The 26,312-nt window shown below is 39.3% G+C and overlaps 1 protein-coding gene across 8 annotated transcripts in view; it reads left to right on the plus strand.

Annotated features, from left to right (window-relative positions):
• The window catches only part of RYR3 (ryanodine receptor 3), a 954,561-nt gene that overhangs the window by 692,385 nt on the left and 235,864 nt on the right, over positions 1-26,312 (plus strand). For 5 of the 8 annotated variants that reach the window (XM_089671311.1, XM_089671314.1, XM_089671313.1 and 2 more), the window contains 4 exons: positions 1,534-1,593; positions 2,193-2,321; positions 2,595-2,707; positions 4,794-4,893. In XM_089671311.1, the coding sequence (XP_089527437.1) occupies positions 1,534-1,593; positions 2,193-2,321; positions 2,595-2,707; positions 4,794-4,893 (402 nt within the window). Of the gene's footprint in view, positions 1-1,533; positions 1,594-2,192; positions 2,322-2,594; positions 2,708-4,793; positions 4,894-5,394; positions 5,492-26,312 lie in introns of all 8 variants that reach the window. The other 3 variants (XM_089671312.1, XM_089671315.1, XM_089671318.1) reach the window with 1 other exon arrangement.

Here is a 26,312-nt window from a genome sequence, read left to right on the forward strand (position 1 = left end):
TCCCCTTCACAAAACATGACTTAGTATTTGGTGGCAACTCCCTTGTTGGCAATCACAGAGGTCAAACGTTTCCTGTAGTTGGCCACCAGGTTTGCACACATCTCAGGAGGGATTTTGGCCCACTCCTCCCAGCAGATGCCTCCAAATTTTTAAGGTTTGGTGGCTGACATTTGGCAACTCGAACTTTCAGCTCTCTCCACAGATTTTCAATCGGATTAACGTCTGGAGACTGGCTAGGCCACTCCAGGACCTTAATGTGCTTCTTCTTGAGCCACTCCTTTGTTGCCTTGGCTGTGTGTTTTGGGTCCCCGGTTCCCTGTTAAGGATTGGCACCTTTGGGGAGTGGGGGGGAAAGCGGGTACCCAAAATTGATAGGTACCCACTCCCACATCCGCTGCGATTGCCTAGGCAATTAAAAGCATAAGTTGCCCTCCCTCCCCATAGTCTTCTGGGACACGTGACAGATCCCAGAAGACTACGGAAACATTCAAAATATGTGGTACCCAGGCATGCACAGTGAGCACCCAGCTGTGAAGCCACAAGCTGTCACAACCGTGGGCCCACACTGAAGATGCTGGCGCCGGGAACACAGGGCAACAGGTGAAAGGGGCTGCGGGGGGGGGGGGGGCAGGTAAGTGTCTGTTTTTTAAAAGTCAGCAGCTACAGTTTTTGTAGCTGCTGACTTTTATTTTTCTTTATTTTCACTGGAACACCGCTTTAAGTGCAGCCAGCCCAGGAAAATAAAACAGAACACTAGTATCTGTATAGAAAAACAAAGTAATCAATATATGAGGGGCGTATCAAACCGGGACTTTTCATTTTATAGGTATAAAAAGGGATGCTAGCATGGTGGTATTACATGCAGTAGTAAGTGGCAAGTGTGTCCTATTACTTAAAGCTGGCGCACATTTTGCGGGCTAATCAAGATGGCAGACAACACCGTTAGGGCGTGCATGGAACAGCGTGTGATGATGAAGTTTCTTGTGAATGAAGGCATAAAACTCATGGATATCTACAGAAGCACAGTATGATGATGAGATGCTCAGCCGCAGTAAGACATTTGAATTTTGTAAACATTTCAAAGATGGCCGTACGTCCATCAGTGACGATCCTGGCCGTGGTGGTTTCCAGCCCACAGCAGTAATTCCTGTAAACATTCAGTGCGTGGAACACCTGATCCTGGATAATCGATGCATAACCTGTCGTGAAATTGCACAAGAGATGAATCTTTCCATGGTCACCATTTCAGCACTGATGATGAAGTGAAGCATGCTGTCCTAGGATAGTTCAGGCGTGGTGACAAATCTTTCTATGCCGGGGGTTTCCAGGCATTAGTTATACACTGAGATAAGTATATAAATGTAGCAGGGGAGTACGCCAAAAAATAAATGCAGTTTCCAATCCTTGAAATGTGTTCTTTTATTATATAAACTCAAAAGTTCCGGTTTGACAGGAACGCCCCTTGTATAAGTATAAACAACTTAAATGATAAAGCTATTCAAACATTGTCATCTGCTGCTATACTTTTTACAGAAAGACACAGATGAAGAAGTAAAAGAACACCTACGCAGCAACCTCCACCTGCAGGAGAAGGTACATGCTTATAAAAAAGCAATATACAGGATGAGAGATCATTTATTTTTGGGGTTATGATATAATGTGGGTACTGTATGTACATTATATTACATATCAGATAAAAGTTAAATATTATGTGTTTGAAAAAATGTTATTCTTTTGTCAAATTAGCCTATTTGACCTATGTGACTGTACTGAATTCCAACCATTTTGCCCAGATTTCAGTATTTTGTTTGCTGCATTAGTCAGTTGGACATTGATCTATGTTATCATGTCTAGCAGAATTTAACAAGGCTCCACTTGAAAGAACAGGAGAAATGATTAAACACTTAGTAATCATTCATGTACATAATAATTTTTTTTAACAGCGACCTGTAGCGACTAGTGTTGGAGGGTTGCTCACTTTACCAGCTTTTATTTGAAATGCCTTTTTGACACACACCTGGGCCCAATTAATTTGCCGTTCCATGCTGGCGCAGTACAAATTATCCTTGATTTCGTTCATTTAAAGCTAATTGATGTTAGCAAATTTGTATTTAAGATAAGCTTCTGTGCTACTCAGTCTCCACTTGTCCTCCACCCCTTGAACACTGACCTTGTCTTTCTCTTGCTGCCAGTCTGAAGACCCTGCAGTGAAATGGCAGCTGAATCTCTACAAGGATATTCTAAAAAGTGATGAGACGGATCCAGAGAAAGCAGTAGACCGTGTTCAGAAAATATCTGCAGCTGTCTTCCATCTTGAACAGGTAGAAATCCCTAACCTCTTAGGGCAATCTGTTAGACAAACTAAGTCATTTGTATTTCTTACAATTTTTAAAATACACAAAAGCATTTAAAAATGCAGTGCTCACCTATTACTGGATTATGCTTTTATTTTCTGTGCCACTCACTGTCTTCTTGTAGGGAAAGCTTAATGTAAATTAATTTATCATTCACTGAGTTGTCTTTTTATGGAATCACCCTTTTATTGTGCCCCATTTTAATGACTCTGACTTTTTATCTTGACACGTTGACCACAGGTGGAGCAGCCCTTGAGATCTAAGAAAGCTGTCTGGCACAAGCTCCTGTCGAAGCAAAGGAAGCGAGCTGTTGTGGCCTGTTTTCGCATGGCTCCTTTGTACAATCTGCCAAGGTTAGGCTCAAGAGATGTGTCCTATTTTTTCTTTGTCATTACTGTTGAGCCTGAAGCTACTAGGGGCTCTGGATGTCCTTTTTGTGAGTGATCTTTGCTGCAGAATAACCCAACGTGCAGCTCTCTGTGCTTTATTCCTATGCTGTATTGCGTTGACTTTGCAATTTGCATTGTTGTGAACTTGCTCTTTGCCTAAAGCTATCATTTCCCTCATGTTTACATCATGAGCGATTTGTAAACATGCTGTGGATGACTGTTAAGTTAGGTGGTAAAATACTAAATTTCTTTCCTAGTTATAATTATATCAATCTGTCAAGTAACATCTTTTACAGCAATGTCAAAACTACTAATAGATTCCCAATGGTACCCTATAAGGTCTTTCACTGTTGTATTGTTAAAAAAGATTTCAACAGTCTTACACAGCTTGGCCACTCTTTTATGCTTTTAAAGAGTGGTTGCAATTAAACTGCATTACTAACAACATTTTATTGTGATAATATTTAGGCAAGCATTTAGTTTATATGCAGGTCTATGTGTTTTTAATGTATACACTGACAATTTCCTAGCTAAGTGCTAATGACAGGCAAAGAAGAGAATACACTCAGTATGTGGCAATGACTAAAGTTTTCCAACAGAGCTTGACATGCATCAGTTGGATATATGCATGAAAGGTATACATGAATCCATGTATAAGGTATGCATGTGTCATGTATGCCAAGTTTTGAATTCATGCATAAATTGAGTTGCACATGCATATAGAAGGGAGAGATCAGTGTGTCCCAAATAAAGCTATATGAGGGTTTTTAGCATGGTGTTATTATCAGTTGTTTGCTTGTACTCTATTGCAGACTGTGCATATAGTGTAATACTGATCCTTTTCTATTATTATACTATCTATAATTATACTGTATTAACTGTAAGGTGTACTCAGAACTACCATAAATAACTTGCATATACACATTCTTTGTGACAATGCAGTATACTATTATATATCTTAAGCATTAGAACAGAAATGCACAATGCACACATGATTAAAATGATTAGCAATACAGGCCACATACTGGTAATCTATCAAGTCTTACAAGAGATTTTTGTCAGCTGGAGTCAGTGCTATTACTGGTGTGCTTTTCTCTAAACTTATTACTGCTGATAACATTTCTTTGTCATTTGGCAATATATAGTGTTGTAAGCTTCAAGCTTTTCTCTTATCCTAGCTATCATGATGAAACATTTTTCCTTAGTAAATAACAGTTTATTAAATCTGTCTGTTACTTTGTGCTGACATCTTGTTGCAACCAATGCCTGGCTCTCTCTAAAAGAAAAAAAAGGACCTTTAAGAAAATACACCTTACCGTGTATGTTCTCTATACACTTTTTAGTACTGTGAATTATTTGAAACAGGTGTAAATGCAAAGCAAAGCAGCTCAGGCTCAATTTAATGCCACCCATTGTCAAAGGATTTGGGATCTATTTCTAAGTTGGCAGCTTTAGCTACTGATCATATAATATATCTGCACTATGACTTCACTGTGAATTGCAGCATTTTTTAAGGATTTTCCTCATTGAGGCCAATGCAGATAGGCTATTTAGTTCAGTAAAAATACATTTTGGATGAACACTATTGGCTAGTATATCTAATAAATACTTTTATGCAAAGATGAATTTCAAAGTAAGTTTAAGGTAAACAAAAAAAAGGACATGGAATCTCCAAAGAAGGCACAACAGTACAGTGGCCTCACAGTCCTTGTGAACTGGCACAGGATAAGCCCCCTGTCAATGGTGTTCTTGGCAGAGGGGCAGTCTGGCCTATAATTGGATAGATCAGTGCTACATGATATGCATGTGCAATGCTGTTTACGCATTAATTGCACCCAAATGTAATTTACCTTCTGTTTGTTTCTTTGCATCAGAATATTCTTATCCTCTATAACTATAGGATAAGAATGCAGTTTGTTCAAATCATGTTCAATGCCAATTTTCCTTCTTGTTTTTTTGTTTTACGTCTTTTTTAGAAAGTCATTTAATATTTGTAAACTTTTCCTTGTGTTGCTGGCGCTTGAATAAAAACCTATATGCTTTTCTTCAGACACAAAATTAACAATTTCTTCCTGAGCTCCTACCAACGTATATGGCTGGAAAAAGTACATGAGAACTCAGACTATGACAGTCTAATACTCGTGTTAACGGTAATGTAACTTGTGGCTACGCCTGTCCTTGTGCACACAAGTACTCCACCCCAGCCATGATGTGATGTTTTCATTGGCTTGTGCAATTTTGCCAAGATATTCTGATTGGTCAGTTTTCTAGATTTATTATAGACAGGTTCCAAATACCTGCTCCATTAGCTGAAAACTGAGTTTCTAAAGGTTATTACGAGTGTGATTTCTATATACAACTGCAACATGCTGTTGCTATTGTTGCAGGTGTTTATGCACCATTATATTTTTTTCATAAATACCATAGATTTAGCTCTGCTAAAAGCAAGAATGAGACATAGAGCACTTAGACATATATAGCCCACTGATAAAACATAAACCACTAGTAGGGCTTTTTAATCTGAAAGACGTGCTGACCAATCAGGAGCTCCTAAATTGTACAAGATTCCAAACCCTACTAATCATGAGTCACCTGAACATTTTTTTATGTTCTTTTGTACCCCTCTTGATCCCACTTTCACCCCCTGCCAGGCACCGTTGTATTAACCTCTTCCTCCATGGTTATCAGAGATTTTGGATAGAAACAGAGGAAAATTCCTTTGAGGAGGCACTAATTCAAGATTTGGCTGTAAGTACGGGATTAGCTGAAGTTTGGCTCAGAGCACAAATAATTAATTAGTACATATGCATTGCTTCTAATAAGTGACTTCTTAAAATGAAGTGTGCTTCATTCACAGCTTTTAAACACAACCCAACATGCACCTAATCAAACATTGTTCACTTTTCTTCTGGTTAGGTTCCCCACCGATGACTAATAGGTATAATTAGTATAGTTAACCTTGGCTCCTCAGGTGAAGAGTCTCCAAATCAACACCGTGTAACAATTTTACTGAGGTTCCTCAGTAAGAGTTATTAATTTCATTTGCTTTAAACTTCTAAAGTACTAATTAGATTACTTATAAATAATGATTTTCATTACTTTGGTGTTCAGAACTATTGGCAGAGCTTTGCGATTTATCTTCAAATAAATGTTTAATATGTTAACATTTTGAATGTTTAGATGGCTCTTGCAGTGTCATTTAAAGAGCTGTACTGTTACTAGATCAGCTTAAATTTTCATATATACATATTGTATGTTCTTAGGAAATAATTTTGTTATAAAATTCTATCTAACAAACATGTGTCTCCAGGGCTATGAACAAAGGCATTAGCCTTGTTCATATACCAGCACACAAAATGTCTACTTTACAGGGCAAAGGACAGGCAACAAGTTTCGGGGACCACACATGTCATGATCGCGGCGTCAGACCCCAGACCTTCTCACCAAACTCATGACCGAAGGACTAGCCAATCTAAAACCGCTATGTGACGTGCGTAACAATACCACGCCCAGCTGCACCCTGCACAAAGATTTTCCAGCTAATGGACTACAATCTATGTACCTGCAACCTGAGCGATTGTTACTGGGTTGGGTTAATTATGCAACTAACCCTCCACACTGCCACCGCCTCCTTTTTGTACAGAGAAAGAGGAAACTCGCATTATCAGTTATAACACTATAATGATTGCAATAATTGTCTGTATAAAATGGTCTGCAGGCCAGTTATATAGAGGTTTAAACAAACAGTAGCGTCTCTTCAAAGGCAGAGATTCGTAAATTGCAATTAAGAACTATAGAAACCGTTCAACACTTTCAGAAAGAGAGATTTATTACTAAAAGGGTCAAACAGTTGCAATAAAATATTTACAGAGAAGATGTAACTAAGATATATATATATAAATATACAGAGAACCATAGCACAGTAAAGAGATATCAGGGAGAGGTGAAAGGGTTAAAGTACTTGCCAAAATCCTGGGTTTAGCAGATCCAAGTCAGAGCAGGAGGGTGCTTTGATCTCCCTATGTTACGATGGAAAAATGGGAGAATTCTTAAACTCAACCCCCTTAGGCTTGACAGCCTGCTTTAAAGTTTCCCAGCAGGGGGTGGTTCTGAAGTAAAAAGACCAATCCCCTGTTGAGGGAGGGATCGTCAGGCGGAACCCTAAACTGGAGCCAACATCTTTCATAATTCATATTCTGGTCCATAACTTTCCAGCTGCACAAGTGACATTTCACCCGCGGGTATATTATTATGCAGACAAGTCTGAGGATTATCTAGATATGAATTATGTTGCACGGTTCACAAGTTCTATGTTTCGGCTCCCCTGAGATAATTCGAATGACCCATCAAACTGTTCGCCTGCTCCTAGCCAATCTGACGGGATGTCTGGTTTTTATGTAAGTCCCTCATATTCCAAGATATGAAACATAGGGGAAAAATTGATCTTTTAAAAATGTTATCTGGTGTGGGCTTCTTGGGAATGCCTTGAACTCTGGGGAAGGCTCCATTATCTTTTTACGAGGCGTGAAATTACACAGGTTCTCAGGACAGTGGGACTCCAGCTCTCCTGAGGGGGGTTTTGTAGCTCTGGGCTCCCTGCTGCTGTAGCCTGCCAGTGACCCACAGCCAGGTGTCACGGTGGATGAACAGAGAGGAAGGGGGAGGATGAAGGAAAAAGATATTTCAGGACGGTTAATCTCTTCACCAAGATGGAGGTTGAAGCCAAAATGGTTGAACCGCGTCAATCTCTGATGCGCGTGTTTGCGACAACACAGTTCCCCCATCAGGGCTGGAGGAAGGGGGATTGTGTGGCCCCCAAATTGCATTGGCTGTCCTTTGCCCTGATTGTTGCAACCAGTTGAACATTAAAGGCTTTGGATGCCTAAGGATTTTTGGATTTCTACACTCGGGTTAATGTCTTCTCTCGTGGGATCCCCATCTTTCTAGTGAGTTGCTGAATACAATCCAATGTGGCTCAAGTAATGTACACATTTTGATAACCTGTGAAAATCTGGATCCCTTTACCACTAGCTTTTGGACCATTAGGTAACTTAACACTGACAAATCTTTTACCCCTGGGTGTATCCTTGTAACCCTACCCAACTCTGCAAGGCCTCATTTTTTTCTATTGTCCTTAGGTGATGGACTTCTTCTCTCTTTATTATTTTACTGTGGAGTACTCATTCAGCTTTCAATTAAATTCTCACTGTATTCCTGTACAACAGAAGCAGTGCATCCAGATCAGTGGAACCCCAGTAAAACCTTGGAAACTGTATCCAGATCGCACATCGTGGAGACGTCCTGTAAAGTTTTTTTGCTTAGGCTCTCACCTTGGCACTTGGTGAAATGTATGTAGTTAACCACAGGGTGCTATATAGGTCCAGGGCTGTGGTTCATCCCCATAGAACCTATACTCTTAAGACCTCTCTGGGTCTACTATGATGGGCAAAGCCTGGACCTTAAATATGGTCCAGCAACATGGTGTCACGGTTAGGTGTCAGGCTCGGAGACCAGTAGCTATAGCAGCAGATAGGTATACCAGCAGCTCACCCTGGCAGATGACAAGGGCTCACCTAATGTGCAGCAAATAAGCACTAACTGGTATTCACCTGAGTTCCTAATGGTGGAGATGGGTTTTGTTGCGTGTTAGTACCAGGTCACAGTCCTCAGGATCGCCCCACCAGGGCGTGAGCAAGCCAGTGTCCAGTAGCAGATATTGCAGGTAGGGATCAAACAGAAGCGTAGGCAGTAAACAAGCCAAAGGTCAGTAGCAAGTTATTGCAGGTTGGGATCAGGCAGAAGCTTAGTCGAGGAACAAGCCAAAGGTCGGTAATGAGTGGTAGCTAATGTACGCATGGCAGCAGGAGAGACAAGAGCAAGATATTGGCAGAGAAGGCACAATAATCTGGCAAACTGTGCAGAAACATGGCTTAAATTAGGAAATTCATGGGAGGAGCAAAAGGTTTCAAGGTTCACGACAAACAAGGTCAAGGCAGGATCATTCAAGGAATTGTCCATGGGGCTGTTCAGCATTCCAGGTGGCTCAGCAAGTAGAAACATTGCCAGACACAGTGGTGATCCCAAGTTCAAACCCAGGCCCTGACACATGGACATATAAGACAAGTTTACCCTGTATTGGACCAATACTGTAGCTTAATTTATTACAGGTTTCCTTAATAGTATTTGTTTGGGAGATGTGTTTCAAGTTCACACTATTGCAACTTCTTTCACCTAAACTTCTTTATGAAATTCTACCTTCCTTTTGTTACAAGGACTTTGCTACAGGATGGTCGACGCATAGGTTGCTGTGTAATCTTTCACTGACATGCTTACCCCATTTCCACACCCTATGCCATGAGTACCCCAGGGGAATTCCCTTAGTGATAGCAGTGGCAAAAGCCAGGTGCAAGGGAACCATGGCATAAATTCAGGCAAACATTAGCTTTACCAATAGCCTGAAAAACACTCAAACTGCTCAGAGTGGCAACACTTCCTTTTCACCAGAGCACAACCCTATTTTAACAACAGTCTATGCATCTGATTCTAGCTCTATCTCAGGCATGCAACAAGTGGTCTATCTGACCAAGGCAGATTTTTATGCAACTGTCAGACTTTCTCAGACAACTAAGGACTTTAATACATCCATCACTGTCCAGAGCTCAAAAACACCAAGCTCCTTCTCCACCCTCCTCTCTGCTGGAATTGAAATGTCTCCTCTAGGGGATGCAGAGAGAGAGGAAGCTGCAGAAGATTTTTCACCCCCAGCCTTTCATACATCTGATGTTATTGCTTCACACAATATGCTTGAGAATGTAGATATATTCACTTTTGCTGTGTGCTTTGTGCAAAAACATCAGCATTATCATACTCCATTTTCCTCCATCTCACCATGCCCCCTTGATTTCTCAGAGATCTGCTAAGTCTGAAAAGATATTTTCCCCTTCATGAACAAAAGGCATGGGCAATATCTAATATTTGGGTTAACCCTGAAAAGATTTTCACCCTTCTGAGAATCACTGCCAAGCTCTGGGCAGTGAAAAAAGAGTTCACTAAAGTGGTCTGTTCTGGTAGTAAACCCTGCCATCTTAGTCCTACTGTGCTTATAGAAGATGTTCCTTAATTTAAAGATTCTGCAGATAGAAAATTAGAGACACTTTTAAGTTCTGTCTTTATTGTTGCAGGCCTAGCTCTGCAACCAACTATTACTGCTATTTATGTTTGTCATACTACAGCTTACATTGAACAACCATATGGATCTTATATTCCAGAACTGAACCTTGACAAAGCATTTGCAGACACTGCTCTCTGTCATATTTTTTGTTGTGTTGATACCCTAAAGCAGGTCATGATAAAGGTCTGCAGAATGGTTCTTTTTTTTATCCATATGTGCACAATCTTTTGTCTATAAGCCTGCTCAGCTGAAGCTGCTTGCAAATGTCGCCTCACAAATATGTCATTTCACGAAGGACATATGTTTAGTGAGGCACTCAACAAATTGTATCTGAATTGTCACAGGGGAAAAAATCCTGCTTCCACAATCGAGGGTTCCAAAACCCCCATTTTTCAGGGGGCTTCCTCCTCAAAAAGAAAAATACCCCAGAGTTTTCCTCAAGCTTAATTTTCAAAACCAAAACTCAGTCCTTTCTTTTGTCACAGGACTTGGATTACAAAACCTACCAAGTCCACCCCAAAGCCCTCATCACAATGAAGGCGTGCCCTCACTCCTGTGGGAAGTCTATTATTTTTTTTTCTTCTCTGGATCACAGACGGTTCAGACCTGTGGGTTCAATAGGTGGTTTCAAAGGAGTTCAAAACTGAGTACAAAACTCTACCCCCTCTTCATTTTCTCATACCAACTGAAATTTTCTCAAGGACAGTTAGATTTGCAGACCACTCTAAACCATCTCTTATCCCATGTAATGGTTGTTCTGGTTCCTCTGGAGGATAGGTTCAAAGGATTCTATTCAAACCTATTCACGTTGGCCAAAACACAACATGAGTATTCATTCTACTGTGGACCTAAAATCTCCGAACAAGTATTTTCACTTTCTGAAGTTTCATATGGAGACAGTAAGGTTGGTGAATGACTCCGTGAGACAAAGAGAACATTTTGCAAAAGTTAAACAGAAAAAATACTTTTTATCAGTCTGCTTTTGGCTGAAGAAAAGGGGGGTTTCGCCAGAAACGCATCCCTGCATGGCATCTTGGCTCCCCTACATCCCCTGGCCAGAGCTGTTTGAGACTATTAGGCCTTACTCCACAGCTTGATCCTGCTGCATTGTTACATGCAACAGTACAAGATAACATTCATGAGTGCACTAGCTTTGAGTGTTTTTTTCTATTTAATAAATCCTACTATATTTAGAGTCCTTCTATGCGCTGTTTTACTGTTTTATCTGTACATGTACCTAGAGTTCCTTCCTCTGCCCTCCGTGCTGCATAGAAATGCTTCTGAGTTATACTAGCCATGTGTCTAGTGTCTGTTTAGGCTACCTGTGTCATTAATTTCCATTGATTTATGGTTGTAAATTGATTCAACTCGCTGTTGAATAGTTGATGTTTATTCAATGCTGAGTGGTCACCGATAGTTTTCATATCTATAGGTGGTATTTTGTATACATGGTATTCATTTACTTGTAATTACTGGATTTCTTACCGGTTTAGTGTGGAGTGTGTGTTTGTGTATTTTTATTAGAATATTTAGCATCAGTATACATCCAAGAGGATTTTTGAGATATTCTCATTTACCCACTTCATCAGTGCTTTGCAGGAGGAGACAAACACATTCAACTTGTTGCATTGTCATTTGTCTCATCCTCCACACCTAGAGTATTCACAAAAGTAAGTGAACCCCTTTTTGCTGTCTTAAGAGCTCGGGGAATTCAAGTAACAGGTTACCTATAAGACTTTCTTCTGAAGGACTCATATCCCCTTCAACTATCTACAAATGTTCAAAGAACTATTCAGATGCTTCAGGCTATTGGTTGGGTTATCAGGTTTTAAAAGTCTGCTCTACAACCTTTCCTTCACCTGGAATATCTGTCTCATTCTGGACAAAGCCCAGACAAAAGTCTTCCTTCCAGAAAACAAAATCCTCTCTCATGATCAGATCCTTCTTCAAGAGTTTGCAACATCTTTTTGGCCTGGAACAAGCAGACCTATTCTGTCTGCCTCCCTCTCCAGCCAAGCAAAGAACCCCTAACTTGGTGGATTTCCAGTCTAGCCTTGACAATGGGGAAGTGACTTCTACCACACTCATGGATGATCATAACAACTAAAGCCAGTTTGACAGGCTGAGGAGGCCTGTTCCAGTCCCTCAGAGTTAACGTAAACATGGTCACCCAAGGAAGCCAAGCTCTGAATCACTGAACCATCCTTCTTCAAAGTCACCTGATCAGGATAAAATCAGACAATGCCATGGCCGTGGCTTATATCAACCACCAGGGGGGTAACAGGAGTCAGACAGCCTTAACATAAGTAAGTCTGATGATCTAATGGACAAAGAAACACTACCTCACCCTGCCTGCAGGAGTGGACAATTGGAAGGCAGATTACCTCAGCCGTCACTGCCTAGACCAAGGGGCATGGGTCCTTCATTATGATATCTTCAATCACCCATATCAGAAATGAGGATCTTCAAATGTGGACATCCTGGTCTCCAGGTTCAGCAGCAGGTTAGCTGCATTTTATAACCACGGCCAAGGATCCACTAGCACTGGCATCAGATGCTCTAGTAATTCCCTGGACTTCATTCCAGGTCATATATATCTTTCATTCAGTGTGAATTCAGTCTTTCATTCAGTGTGAAAATAGAGCAAGAGAAGAATCTGGTGATATTCATTCCTCCAAACTGGCCCAGAAGAACCTGGTACACAGACATACTCAAACTTCTAGGAGATCTCTGGCCTCTCCCAAACAAGCCAGATCTTTATCTTGAGTAAATTAACTCAATGTATTGGTATGGGATATATTAGTATGGGAATATTTATTGGTTTGAGCATAAATGAACACACAGAAGGTAGGTTCAGACACAGTCCACTAGACAGTATATTCACTATGCCAAGGTAACTTAGAATAGAATTCTGTACCACTAGACAGGGATTAACCCATGAATCAGTAAAGTTAACAGTAAACAGTGCAAATAAGCATTACCTACAATGTGAATAATAATACTATAACTAGTCTAGAGTTTACTTTAGAAGAATGGCTTGGATATGGTGCAATGTCCCCTGAGAGGTACCTCTTAGCACAAGCAAAGGTGAAGGTCTCTATATAGCAGCTGTAAAGGGAAAGGCTTTAGTCCTAATTCTTCACCTGGCTAGCAAAGGGGCCTAGCTGCACCGTTTGTGCAAATGAGAATAGTCCCAGTCAAGCCTGCAGGCAGCAATATGGCTACTAGATGGCTGTGTGGTCGGTTCTTAAAGGACTCAGTTTTTCTAGCAGTAGATGGTAATTCTCCACAGCAACAGATCACCATCCCATTGATACTACAGCTCACCATCAGGTCACACACAGCAATTAGTCCAATCTCTACTATGCAGCCAGGTGACTCTGGCTGTTGGCACCCCCAAACTCAGCACTCTGGATCCTTCTCAGGTCACCGATATGCAGCAGTGGTGGTGCACACTGGACTCTGCAGTCTCCCACATGGAACGGGAAAGCTGTGTCCTGTATAACCTGGGAAAATGCAGCTCTTTCCCATGCTCCCAGCAATATCTTGTCTAGGGAATGTAGTCTTAAAGCTCTTGATTAGACAGTGAAGTCTGTCCTCAGGACTACAGTTCCCACAGTGCATTGCTGCCTGACTCAGTCTATTGAAATCTTTTTGCTCAGCAGCTCTCTTCTCTTGCTAAAACAGCTTTAAACCAATTCAGCAATGCAGGGCAGCAGCTACAGACAGCAGCTGCAGCCAGTGTTTCTCTTACTCTCTATTCTTAACCAGGCACCTGGCTACACACTGTAGAGGAAAGAACACCTCCAACACTCTTACATGCTCACTTCACCAGACTTGTGGGAGTGTCCTGGGCATTTTGACATCAAACCTCCATTGCCCAGCTTTGAAAGGCCGCCAGCCGGTCTTCAGTTCATGCCTTCTTCAAGTTCAACCAGGTGAACATCCAAGTTTCTGCAAATGCAGCGTTTGGCTACACAATTTTTTTCAGCAGCACTCTGAATTGGGTCCCTTGTCTCTTGATATTGTTGCACCTATTGGTTGAGTTCACTTTGCCTTGCAATTGCCTACCCTTTTTAATTGCATGAAGACATCCCAGGGTTTGGAAATAATCTGCCTGTGTCCTGTACTATACGATTGAGATAAGAGGAATGTTTGCTTACCTGTAAATTCCATATCTTGGAGTATAGTTCACAGGACACCCTCCCTTCTGTTCCTGTGCTACTCTGCATTGCTTGCTGAAAAACTGAGGTCTCACAGAGTGAGGTAGGGTTATAGGGGTACACCCATGCCAATCAAAGCTTTGCCAGTTTTCCAGTCACCTGAAGGTACCAGCCTTTTATCCAGGGTCTATGAATATCAAGCCTGTGTCTTATACTATTCACAGAGATATAGAATTTACATGTAATTCCTCTTTATTTAGCCTGTTCCTTCAGTAGTAAAGGGTTCTAATTTATTCAACATTAAATTTACTTAACTGTAAAGATATAGAATATCAGTTCAAGGTTCAAACCATTCAACTAAAAACGTCTTCCACTGTTTGTCTTATTACACTGTTAACCATGTACCATACTTAGTTACAGGAAAATTGGAAGTACAGCCTAGATGGGTTTTCACCTTTGGACACATTTTCTGAAAAACAAAAACAATAATAAAAAATAGCCATAGAAAATAGTTACTATGGTGACAGATATCATATAAGTTGAAAAATTCAGTCTTTAGTATCAGATATCTTAAAACATAAATTTTTATTACTTTGTTTAAAAGTGAGACTTAAGTGTGGATTTGGATATCTTCCACTGCAAATTCAATTCGTAAAGACAATATGTGTATACAAAACAAACATTATATTCATTAGTGAATTAAAATATCAACATTCGGATGCCTGTTTAGGCTCACATGCGAGTGGCATACTGCAGCAATATGCTGCCTAACAGTGTATCAATCACAAATTAAGATGGCCCTCATGTATGAGTCTGGGATCCCATGAGGGCCTGAAACATCAATACACATTATAATGCATCATGAACTCAGAAAAAAGCATAGAATTGAAAGTGTCAATTTCCGATATGGGCCAGGCCCTATATTAAACAGTGTGGTAGGTCTATAATCAAATGATGGATGAAGGATTGAGTCCCATTCAGTAAGTTTATAAGCCCCAAGGAAAGGGGCAAATATTCTCGGTTTTCTTGTTGCAGGTAACAAAGACCGCAATTGGCATAAAGTTCAAGCAGTACACATTAGAAGGCATGGAGACAAAGGCATGAATGCAGCAATAAAGTTAATAGAAAGTGATGATGTAGATAGCATTGATCCAAAGGTATAAGGAACAATATTGGCACTGTACCTTTTTAACTCCATCTCTCTTATAGTCCACTGGACCTATGTTACAAGGGGAGTATGAAGGGTCCCAGTGTCTCCAAATAAGTGTAACATAGCGGAAGGCGGCCCATACATTACCGCCACTTCACTGCCGCTATGCTCATCCTGATGTCAATCCGGATCATACAGTGAGGTACATGCTGCCTCAGACAGGTGATGTGGGCCCAATTTGTCTCCATGTGGTGAAATAGCTCCTGCTGAAAGGACCATGTGTGCGACATGTCCCTCCGTGGTTCCTGCTAGATGACCAGGGTGCCGTCACTGATACTCAAGGCGCCAACTTGATGGATTCCCGGATGGAAAGATGGTGTCACTAGATGTGACGTGTGACAACGCGTTTCGCTGGGTGATAGCGTAGCTTCATCTGAACGTCGGGCGGTGTTCAGGTTGTCCCTTTTAACTACATTCACTCCACCTCTTAATAAGTTAAAGGGAAAGTATCATGTGTGCCATTCAAATAGAAACAATATTAAAGCTTCATGGCTCATCAAAGCAGAGATTAAAACCAGTATCATAGCTCAGATATTATTAGGTTTTACAACATAACTATATCAAAATATGGCAAAAAGGTTCCACCATTCAGTAGAGATACTCAAGTGGGTAGAGTAGTCAGGAATAGAGCTAATATATCTAATTCACAACTTGCTTTAATAACTTATATTTCCAAAAGGACTTGCAAGTTCATTTCAACATTGAGCTCCAATGGTATTAGAGCTTGTCACTATAAGATCCAGCTTTTCTCCTTTTGTAACAAAATGCGGTCAGAATCCCCACGTCTTTGGGGAATTTTGAGCACATAAATACCTTTACTTTCATGCCGGTCAGTTTACCTTTATGATAAAGGGCAAAATGTCTAGCTAGGGGTTTTTCAGGGTTCTGTTCTCTTATTTCTTTCATATGTTCACCTATTTGGACCTTCAGGGGAATTTTGTTTTTCCTATATAGAATTTATTACAAGGGCAGGTTATCATATATACAACTCTTGTAGTATTGCAATTAATTAAATCTAGAACGTGTAACATATTTTTCCTTGTACACTCATAGAATACATCGGTATGCTCTACAAATGGATATATCTGGCATTTCCCACAAGCAAACATGCCTTTAGACCGATGCTTAGTTAGCCATTTTGGAGTGGGGTTTTTAACAAATTCTGATTGTATAAGAATGTCACCCAGATTTCTTGCTCAACGTGCAGTCATTTTTGGTGTAGGTCCTACAATTTACAGTAAATTTGGGTTACTACTTAGTATTCCCCAATGCTTCTGAAGAACTTCTTGTACCCTATTCCATTGGGCTCCTTATTGAGTTATTAGATGGATAGAATTCCCTTCATTGTTGGCTACTTCTTTTTCCCTGGCTTGTAAAAGACTTTCCCTATCACGTTCAGCAGCCTTTCTCCTCTCTCGCCTAATATGTTTATGGGAATAACCACGTTCACGGAGCCTAGCATAAAGCTCTTTTCCTTCTTCCTTGTACTTCTCTGGGTCTATGCAATTGCACTTGATGCACAAGAATTGCCCTACTGGTATTCCATTCTTTGTGAAATTAGGATGGCGACTATTCGCCTGAAATAACGTATTTTCAGATGTCTCTTTCCGAAAAGTATTTGTCTCTAACCTTTCATATTTTACACTAATGCACAGATCCAGAAAAGGAATCTGGATTTGACTGAAGGTATAAGTTAACCGGATATTTCGCTCATTGACATTTAAGAATGCAATGAACATATGTAGCTCATCTAGAGAACCACTTCAAATCATGAGCACATCATCGATGTACCTTAACCACGTTTTTACGTGGTTTTTAAATATTGTGGAGATATATACCTCATTCTCTTCCCAGCATCCAAGATGGAGGCATACATAGGCTGGTGCCCAGGCTGCCCCTATAGAGTTGCCCCTAATTTGTTGATAATATTTGTTGAGGAATGTAAAGAAGTTATTCTCCAAAGCAAAGGCCAGTAGCTCCACAATAAATACATTCTGTGGGGCTAAATTAGGGTAATTCGATGACAAAAAAGACTCTACTGCCCCCAATCCACATTTATGTGGTATTGAGGTATAGAGTGACTCGATGTCTACCCCTACTAATCAATTGCCTGCATCTATTTTGAGTTCATTGATTTTAAGAAGTACATCCTTAGTATCCTGAACGTAAGATTTTAATTTGACCACCGTATCTTTGATCAATGAGTCCAAATAGCAAGCAATCCTTTCCTGGGGACCTCCTATTGCTGAGACAATAGGCCTTCCTGATGGATTTTTATGGTTTTTATATACCTTTAGTATTATATAAAAAGTTGGTATATTGTACTCATTAATCTGGAGGTAGTGAAATTCACGTTTAGTTAACAACCCTTCCGCTTTGGCCCATTTCAATTTTTCATTAAAATAACTAACTAATTTTAGGAATGGGTTATGATTGAGAAGTAAATAGGAAGTTTCATCACTTAATTGTCGTTTTACTTCTTTTTCATAAGCACTCTCATCCAGGAGTATCACATTACCACCCTTATCACTCTTATTAATTACTATTTCCTTAACCTCCTTCAGTTCTTTTAATGCTCTACGTTCTTCCCCTGTTAGGTTATCCAGGCATCTCCAACTCCAATCTATAGCCTTTAGGTCTTTCTGTACCTGTACAAGGCAGAGGTCAATTCTCTTATTTTTGCATAAGGGGGGCATTTTTGTTGATTTAATTGGGAGGTTTACCTTTGTTCTAGTTGGTGTATCACCTGAAAGCTCTTAAATAAAGTGTAACACTGCTTGAACTTTATGCCAATTGCAGTCTTTATTACTCGTAACAAGAAAACCGGGGATATGTTCCCCTTTCCTTGCGGCTTATTAACTTACTGAATGGGACTCAATCCTTCATTCATCATTTGATTATAGACCTACCACACTATTTAATATAGGGCCTGGCCCATATCGGAAATTGACACTTTCAATTCTATGCTTTTTTATGAGTTCATGATGCATTATAATGTGTATTGATGTTTCAGGACCTCACGGGATCCCAGACTCATACATGAGGGCTATCTTAATTTGTGATTGATACACTGTTTTAAGCAGCATATTGCTGCAGTATGCCACTCGCATGTGAGCCTAAACAGGTGTCCGAATATGGATATTTTAATTCACTAATGAATGTAATGTTTGTTTTGTATACACATGTTGTCTTTACGAATTGAATTTGTGGTGTAGGATATCCAAATCCACACTGAAGTTTCACTTTTAAAAATAGGTAATAAAAAATGATGTTTTAAGACATCTGGTAGTAAATACTGATTTTTCAGAATGTTTCAATTTATATGATATCTGTCACCATAGTAACTACTTGTTGCCCACCTTTTGGACAGTTTTTTATGATTACGTTTTTTGGTTATAGTGACAGCGCTTGAAATTAAGCGATAAAATATGTTGGTATATACCTATATTTTCCTCAATCGTTTTTCTTGAAATATAGATCTGTAACTCAGTTGGGTCTTTTAACTACAGGCCTCTATATGACGTTTATTAATAAATGCTCAAGATAAGATACAACTCTGCTTTTTTCTCTGCATTTATTTCTCTTGCAGTTGCAAAGTAGATTATGATTATGCATAAACTCTTATATGCACAGGTGCTGTAAAATGAACTGTATCAGCAGTCCTCCTGATATTCACTGGTTTTCAGACATTTATTGGTTCTTACTCAGGGACCCTTTAACCTTCATGGTACAAACGTCTTTCTCTCAAGAGCTATTCAAACACAAACTCTATAATCTTCTGATAACTCAAGCATTAAATTAAATTAATGTTATTACACTGACAGAGTATTTTTGTAACTGCTTAGAAACTGTTAATATAATTATTATGAAACTAATCTCCAATAAATACCGTCAAAGTCCTTCTGTCTATATCCTCAAGGAATTGTTACTAGCTTATAGGCTAATGTATTCCATAAGTATAGTAAATTCACATACAAATTCATTTTTAGATTCAATTTATTTATTACAGGGTCTAGTCTTCATTGGTTTGATGGGCAATTTGCCCAACATGTACCTGTTTTTTGGTGCAAAATTACACATTCGCTTTTTATCACTTTACCTATTTTCAAAGGAAATTCATGCAAAATTCAATTAAATCAAACAACATTCACCCAAGTTTTCCTACATCTGTATTACAATGGGAAAAGTGCTTTACTGTACTTTTCATCATATTTATCACCTAGTGAATATGTATTCATATTGAAATTTACCTAGCTTTTGCTATTTGTCACCTTGCACAATATTCAAAACATTCCCTGGTTTAGAATGGGTAATTTTAAACTGCTTTTTGCTTTGGAGCTGTTTGGAGAGTGCTAAATCTCCATCACACAAGCTTTATTACAGGTTCAGGACTTGTATGTTAATGTTTTAAATTAAACAAATAAATACATTTTAAAGAAAGGGTGTCTCCCTCTCTCTGTGGTAACTAGCCCAGCAATCTCTATCTAGGTCTATTCCTAGGCAGCAATTACCAGGAGGTGATTGAAATAACCCCTGTTATTTATAAAGATTTGCCTAGAAATATGAAAATAACCTCTACTGTGCTATAGATATTCAAATGACCTTCACCTCAGCAACATTTGTTTTAACAGGATTCTTTCATCAGCTGCCTGCATAATAAATACAGAAACTGATGGACGGGTCTGGCTGAATCTTTGGGGAATGTATTGGGTGAATATTCACTGGAAATATTGTTTAGTGAATCCTTTGTATATAGACCCCAAGAGCTGAACAGCAGCTTTATTTTAGTTAAGTTCAACCTGCCTTTTGACAAGAGATTCTAAGTTGTGCCAGAATTATTGAAAATAAAACCATATATTTAAAATATTGAAATGAATATCAACTATATTCAAAAAAGCGGAATATGTTAGCAGTTGATCCAATGTCCATGCTAACCTTAGAGTTTAATATAGGGTAGACTTGTTTTTCGTTAAAAATCTTTTTTACCTTAGTATACTTTTCAAGTATTAGCAAACCACTTTCAAAGAACAAGGGTATAAATTATTTTTTAATAGTTTACATCAAGCAAACAATTTGCACCTAACTTATAACTTATATAATAAAGCTTAGTGCTTTATTTCAGATACTTTATTATACTTTTATTAAATTCATTAGTCATATGACGTACAAAACAGAACATTGAAGAGAAATTGCCTCCTATGCTGGTAGCATGGAATATGTTTTAATTTGTGGGAGAAGTAAAAAATGTTGATAGCTCTATAGTTCTGTGTCTAAAAACTGAAAAATTAAGCCAACAAGAACAATTTGGGTGCTGTCCGTGGTACTTTTTTTAATTTGCACTAACATCCAAATTTTTAGGACAAGCTCTTGGGGTGTGCACCTTCTTCAAGCTCCAACAAGGGGGCACATCCCAAAAGCTTGTTATGAAAGTTTGGATGTAAGTGGAAATAAAAAAGTAGCACTGACAGTACTCAATTGTTCTAATTCAACTAATACGTTATAAAATTACCTCAGACATGATGGAAAATTAAATTAAAATAAAGTAATGTAAAAAAGGTTGCAGGGCGGCATGTGTAATGCTTAGGTTACACCGGCTATGACATTTCTTTACTACTGAGTGATTTAATTACAGATAACAAGAAGATAACTGTCAACAAACAGTTAATCCTTCTAGCAGCAATAAGATGTAGGCCATCTTGGGGTGTGGTGCAGTGCCATTTGTATTGAGCAGCACACTGCCTCAAGAAAAATGTGCATGCCGGTTATTGGACGTTATGTGGCATATCTTCAGCCCAGTCTACACTAGTAAGCTACGTAAAACAAAAAATGACAAAATTAACATAGCTTTAAATCTAGCCTTCCCTGACCTCTCTAGCTGTTTGTAATATGTACAACAAATTACATCAGAGATTCCGTAGTAAGATTTTAGTCAGTCAGTACACACACACACAAGCTCAGTATGTATGAGCAGTCCAACAACATTTCATTGAGCAGTTTCCTGCCCAGTCACTCAGTGGTGCTGCATCAACGAAGAGTGATGACAACTGCAATGGCCAGGCAGGCAGCACAGTAACACAATATGGTTGATTTGCTAAAACTGGAGTCAGCTTCCAGTTTTTGGCAAAGCTTAATTGAACAAGCTGAATTTAGAAGCTGATTGGTTACCATGCACATCTGCACCAGATTTTGTACTCTCCAGTTTTAGTAAATCAATCCCAGTATGTCTGCTATGGACATTCCTGCCTCTGTGCCACTCCCCTTTCCCCAACTGAGCCTCAATGTGTACCACTTAAGGAACCTGCCTCTATTTTCTCATAGGCTGCCTATGGGATCCTGTAAAAGAAGTTTTGATTTCAGTGCCTCTGTTGTGAACCATGATTAATTTCTCCAAAATCCCAACAGCTGTGGTGATGACTACAGACTGTAGACTGCAGTTAAATTTCACCTTTTTAGTAAAAAATAATGAATGCACATTTTTTTGCAGGTAAAAAAAAATATGCATTTATTATTTTTGCCTGCAGGAGCCTGTAAACCTTTGCACCAGCAATCAGCAGATCTCTGGTGCCATGATCTATCAGAATATCTGCTTGCATGTACGGGATGTAGGAACAAGCAGATATGCTGACAGGAAGAATCAATGAACTAGCACGGCACTCCACAGCGCCATGGTAGTTAATTGAGGACTACAAGCTGACAGTCGCTAAAGCTGCCAGGACTTGTAGTCTCTCATTCACAGAATACTGTGAATGAGTGATGCAGCCGGGCAAGCAGAGCCCCACATGGCAAGGGTTTTTTAAAAATATGATCAAAGCAGGGATTGGGGGGAGTGGGGGCCGCTCAGATTGTAACATGTTACATGTTACACCCTGAATGTGAGTGTAACATGTTACGAAAGGTGAACTTATCCTTTAAGGTGATGTTACTTCTTGTTGTAAATACTTTAATGTGCATAGTCTGGACACAGGTTTTCTTTACGATATCTCTTACATTAAGGCTAGGGCCATAAAAGCTTGCTGCTGTGAGCTTTTTAACTGAAAAACATAGCACATGTAAAAATCAATAGGAAAGAACCTAGTCCTGCGAGATCCTATTAAGTTTTATTGAGAGAAGATCCTGTTGTTTGAAAAAATCACATGCAAAAAATTGCAGACCTGGGTATGTGACCCAAGCCTTAATGTATTTCAGATTTCAATGTATAAAATAAAATAATAATTATCCCTGCAATTGACAATGAAATGAGTAATAACTAAACTATGGATAACTTTGTTGTGATACTCAGATTATGCCAAGCTTAAAGCAAATCTGCGGCAAGCAACATGTTTCTTTTTAACTCTTGTTTTCCCAGCAGCACACAACTGCATTTTCATTGATCGCACTCTGTTTAGTTGTCAGCAGTGAGAAAAGGCAGTCTTGTATAAGATTTATGCTGTTCTAGTTGTGGGGGGCCAGAACCCACTGCCCCCCCCAACCCCCTTGTGACAAGTTTGGGCTAATCAACAACTTCCAGTGCTGACACATGATAGAAAGAGGAGTGAGTTTCCTTGCCCTCAGCAGAACAGTGGGGGACTGAAAGACAGGAATTCTCTGCTGGGAAGTGGAGGCACTAAAGGAAACCTATCATTTTTCTCTACAGGTGTACTTTACGTAACTTAAAATGAATCTCCACTTTTTCAGCAAGATTATGATATTGCCTAGTTCATATTTGTTACTTGTTCTGAATAACATGGCCTAACTTAACACAAAATAAAAATAGAAAATTGCTGCTAACCTTTTTAGTTGTTTTTACTTGCTTAACCACTTCTCACCAGAAGTATGCATATATGTGGCCTCTCAGTGGGTGGGCTTTTACGCGGAGCAGCCACATATATGCATCCCTATGGAAACACATTACTGTGCTGAGAGTGTGCTGGGTACCGGAAAGCTCCCGATGCATGCTTGCAATCAGGCACTTTCCGATCATGTGACCACTGTGAATGCCAATCACTACAGTCACATGATCAAAATACCCACCTCCCCCTCCCAGCATTTAGTGAAGGCAGTGGGCAGGGGTTTCAAAATCCTACCTAGCTCTCACTTGCTATATTATGGTAAAGTAATAGTAAACAGCCTACAATAAAGCTCACCTGTAGGTAAAATGAATATCTCCTAAACATGCATCGTTTAAGAGATATTTGCTCTTTTTGTCAGCTGGTGCATGAGCTCTGAAGTAACAGCCATTCCTTCAGAGTACTGTGTCGTGTCCCGAGACTCTAATACAAAAAATGTCCTCCAAAATAAATATAGTCACTCAAAAATCAAAGTCATTCATAAAGTTCAAAGAAAAAAACCTCTATGTTGAAAACAGCTTCCAAAGTGACTTCTGAGACCAAAAACCTCAAAGAAAGAAAACTCACATCCACTACAACTGCACTACAACCTCTGTCCAACTGTTAAGCATGGGGTTGGATCAATCATGCTTTGGGGTTGTGTTGCAGCCAGTGGCACAGGGAACATCTCACGAGTAGAAGGAAAAATGGATTCAATAAAATTTCAGCAAATTTTGGATGGTAACTTGATGCCATCTGTGAAAAAGCTGAAGTTAAAGAGAGGATGGCATCTACAAATGGATAATGATCCTAAACACACCTCGAAATCCACGGGGGATTACATCAAGAGGCGTAAACTGAAGGTTTTGCCATGGCCTTCACAATCTCCTGACCTCAACATAATTGAAAATCTATGGATAGACCTTAAAAGAGCAGTGCGTGACAGACAGCCCAGAAATCTCAAAGAACTGGAAGACTTTTGTAAGGAAGAATGGGCAAAGATACCTCAAACAAGAATTGAAAGACTCTTGACTGGCTACAAAAAGCGTTTACAAGCTGTGATACTTGCCAAAGGGGGCAGTACAAGATATTAACTCTGCAGGGTGCCCAAACTTTTGCAGACGCCATTTTTTTGTTTTCTGTTATTTTGAAAGTGTAAATGATGGAAATAAAATCTAACTTTTGTTGACATATTATAAGAATGTCTAATCTGTAATTTGATGCCTTTTGGAGATTTTTCATTCTTTCCTTGGCTTCTTTATGCACATTAATACAAATTTTTAGCTGGGGTGCCCAAACTTTCGATCCCCACTGTAGTTGCCCAATTAAACAGTGCATTGAGGTTGGCTTGTAAGTTGGAGACATCTTGTAAGGACTTTATTCCACTGCACAGCTTGGTGTCATCTGCAAAGACTGAGATAGTATTTTTAATCCCAGACCCTATATTGTTTATAAATATATTAAAAAGTAAGGGTTCCAACACTGAACTGACAACCCTAGACCATTCAGAGTATGAATCATTACCCACTACTCTCTGAATACGATCTTTTAGCCAGTTTTATACCCATTTACATACAGATTTTTCCAAGCCTATAGACTTTACCTTACACATTTGCCGTGTGTGGGGAACTGTGTCAAACACTTTTACAAAATCCGAGTATACCACGCCCACCGCCATCCCTATGTCCAAGGTTTTGCTCACCTCATAAAAAGAAATCAGATTTGTTTAACAACTTCTGTCTTTCATGAATCCATGCTGTCTGTTGCTTAAAACATTTTTTTCCAGCAAGAACTCATCTATGTGGTCTTTTATTAATTTCTCCACTATCTTCCCAACTATAGAAGTTAAACTAACAGGTCTATAGTTACTTGGTAAATATTGTGACCCCTTTTTAAATATTGGCACCACATTGGCCTTATGCCTTACATTTTTTCAACAAAACAAACTCTCCTGAAAATGTGTCAATTAGAATGTTGAGACAAACAATTTGCAGCCACTAGGGGTGCTTACAATGATCCGCTTTTATTTATTTATGTAAAACCTTTATTCCAGAAACAAAAACTGTTGCTATAACTGCAGTGTGAGCTGGAGTTTGGCTTTAATTTGTTAGTATATTTAAAGGTATCCTGCTCCATATATAAACATATTGATAAAGCTATGAAATTGCATGTCCTTGTCACTGCTGGACATTCATTTAGGAATATCAAGCTTTGTGACTGTTACCAAACTCCCTTGGTTTAGTGTATATTTATTAATAAATTTGACAGCTAGTCAGTGTAAATTGAAGCTTTGTATGCTATAGCTGTATGTGCCAGGCTGATAAACTGTGTGTTGTATTGTTTAAAAATCTCATTGAAAAAGGCTTTTTTTGCATTTGCACACTCTCAAAGTTAGCCCTGCATCACTCCCTCATGATCACTGCCATGGTAACAGAAGTATTGGAACTTCTCTGGAATGTAATATACATGTACTGCCAATCTCACTCAAAGCTTTAACTACACTTACCTGCTTCTTTTTTTTTATTTTTTTAGTTAAAGTAGATTATGAAAAATAATTTAAACAGTAATGAGAGAACCAGTGGGTGAAATGAAGGGCACAAAATCCACACATTCTTTAACCATAATATAACGTTATCTGTTTCTTCCTGTGCTTGTGTAGAAAGCACACCCCCCCCCCATAGCTTTTGGATTATTTTCACAAATATTATCCTGTTTGGGGCAGGAATGTTTGTTGACTAGGTAATGAAGCAAGTGTGCCATCATCAGAATTAATTATTTTCACTACCGGTATGTGCACAATTACAGGAAACTCAGTTATTTTATGCTGGGGCATACAGCCTATGAAAAATGCTGAGATCACAGACTTCAGGACTTACAGTATATTTATAAGGATATGGTTGCCTTTGGGGTCAAAAACATTGAGGCTGTACAAACAATGTGCATTTTGCTAGCAAAGCAGTTGAATCCAGCATCTCAAGAATTAGGGGGAGCTCAAGGTTAGGTCAAAACACACATTTGGCCAAATTTTGTCTATTGATTTATTTGGTGGAAGCTGAACATCATGTATAGTATATAACAAAAGTAGATATACTGCTACTATATATGACAGCTTACTTGTTGTCAATGGTTGCTAAGGAAGCAACAGGCACCCTAAGCAACCAGTAAGGTCACCTGGCCCCACTCATTTACTGGGTGAGAATCTTTGGCCATGTAAACACCG

The sequence above is a fragment of the Staurois parvus genome, unplaced genomic scaffold (genome assembly GCF_062004578.1).
Source record: "Staurois parvus isolate SC_StPar_1 unplaced genomic scaffold, SC_StPar_1.0 ptg000104l, whole genome shotgun sequence".
Lineage (NCBI taxonomy): Eukaryota > Metazoa > Chordata > Amphibia > Anura > Ranidae > Staurois > Staurois parvus.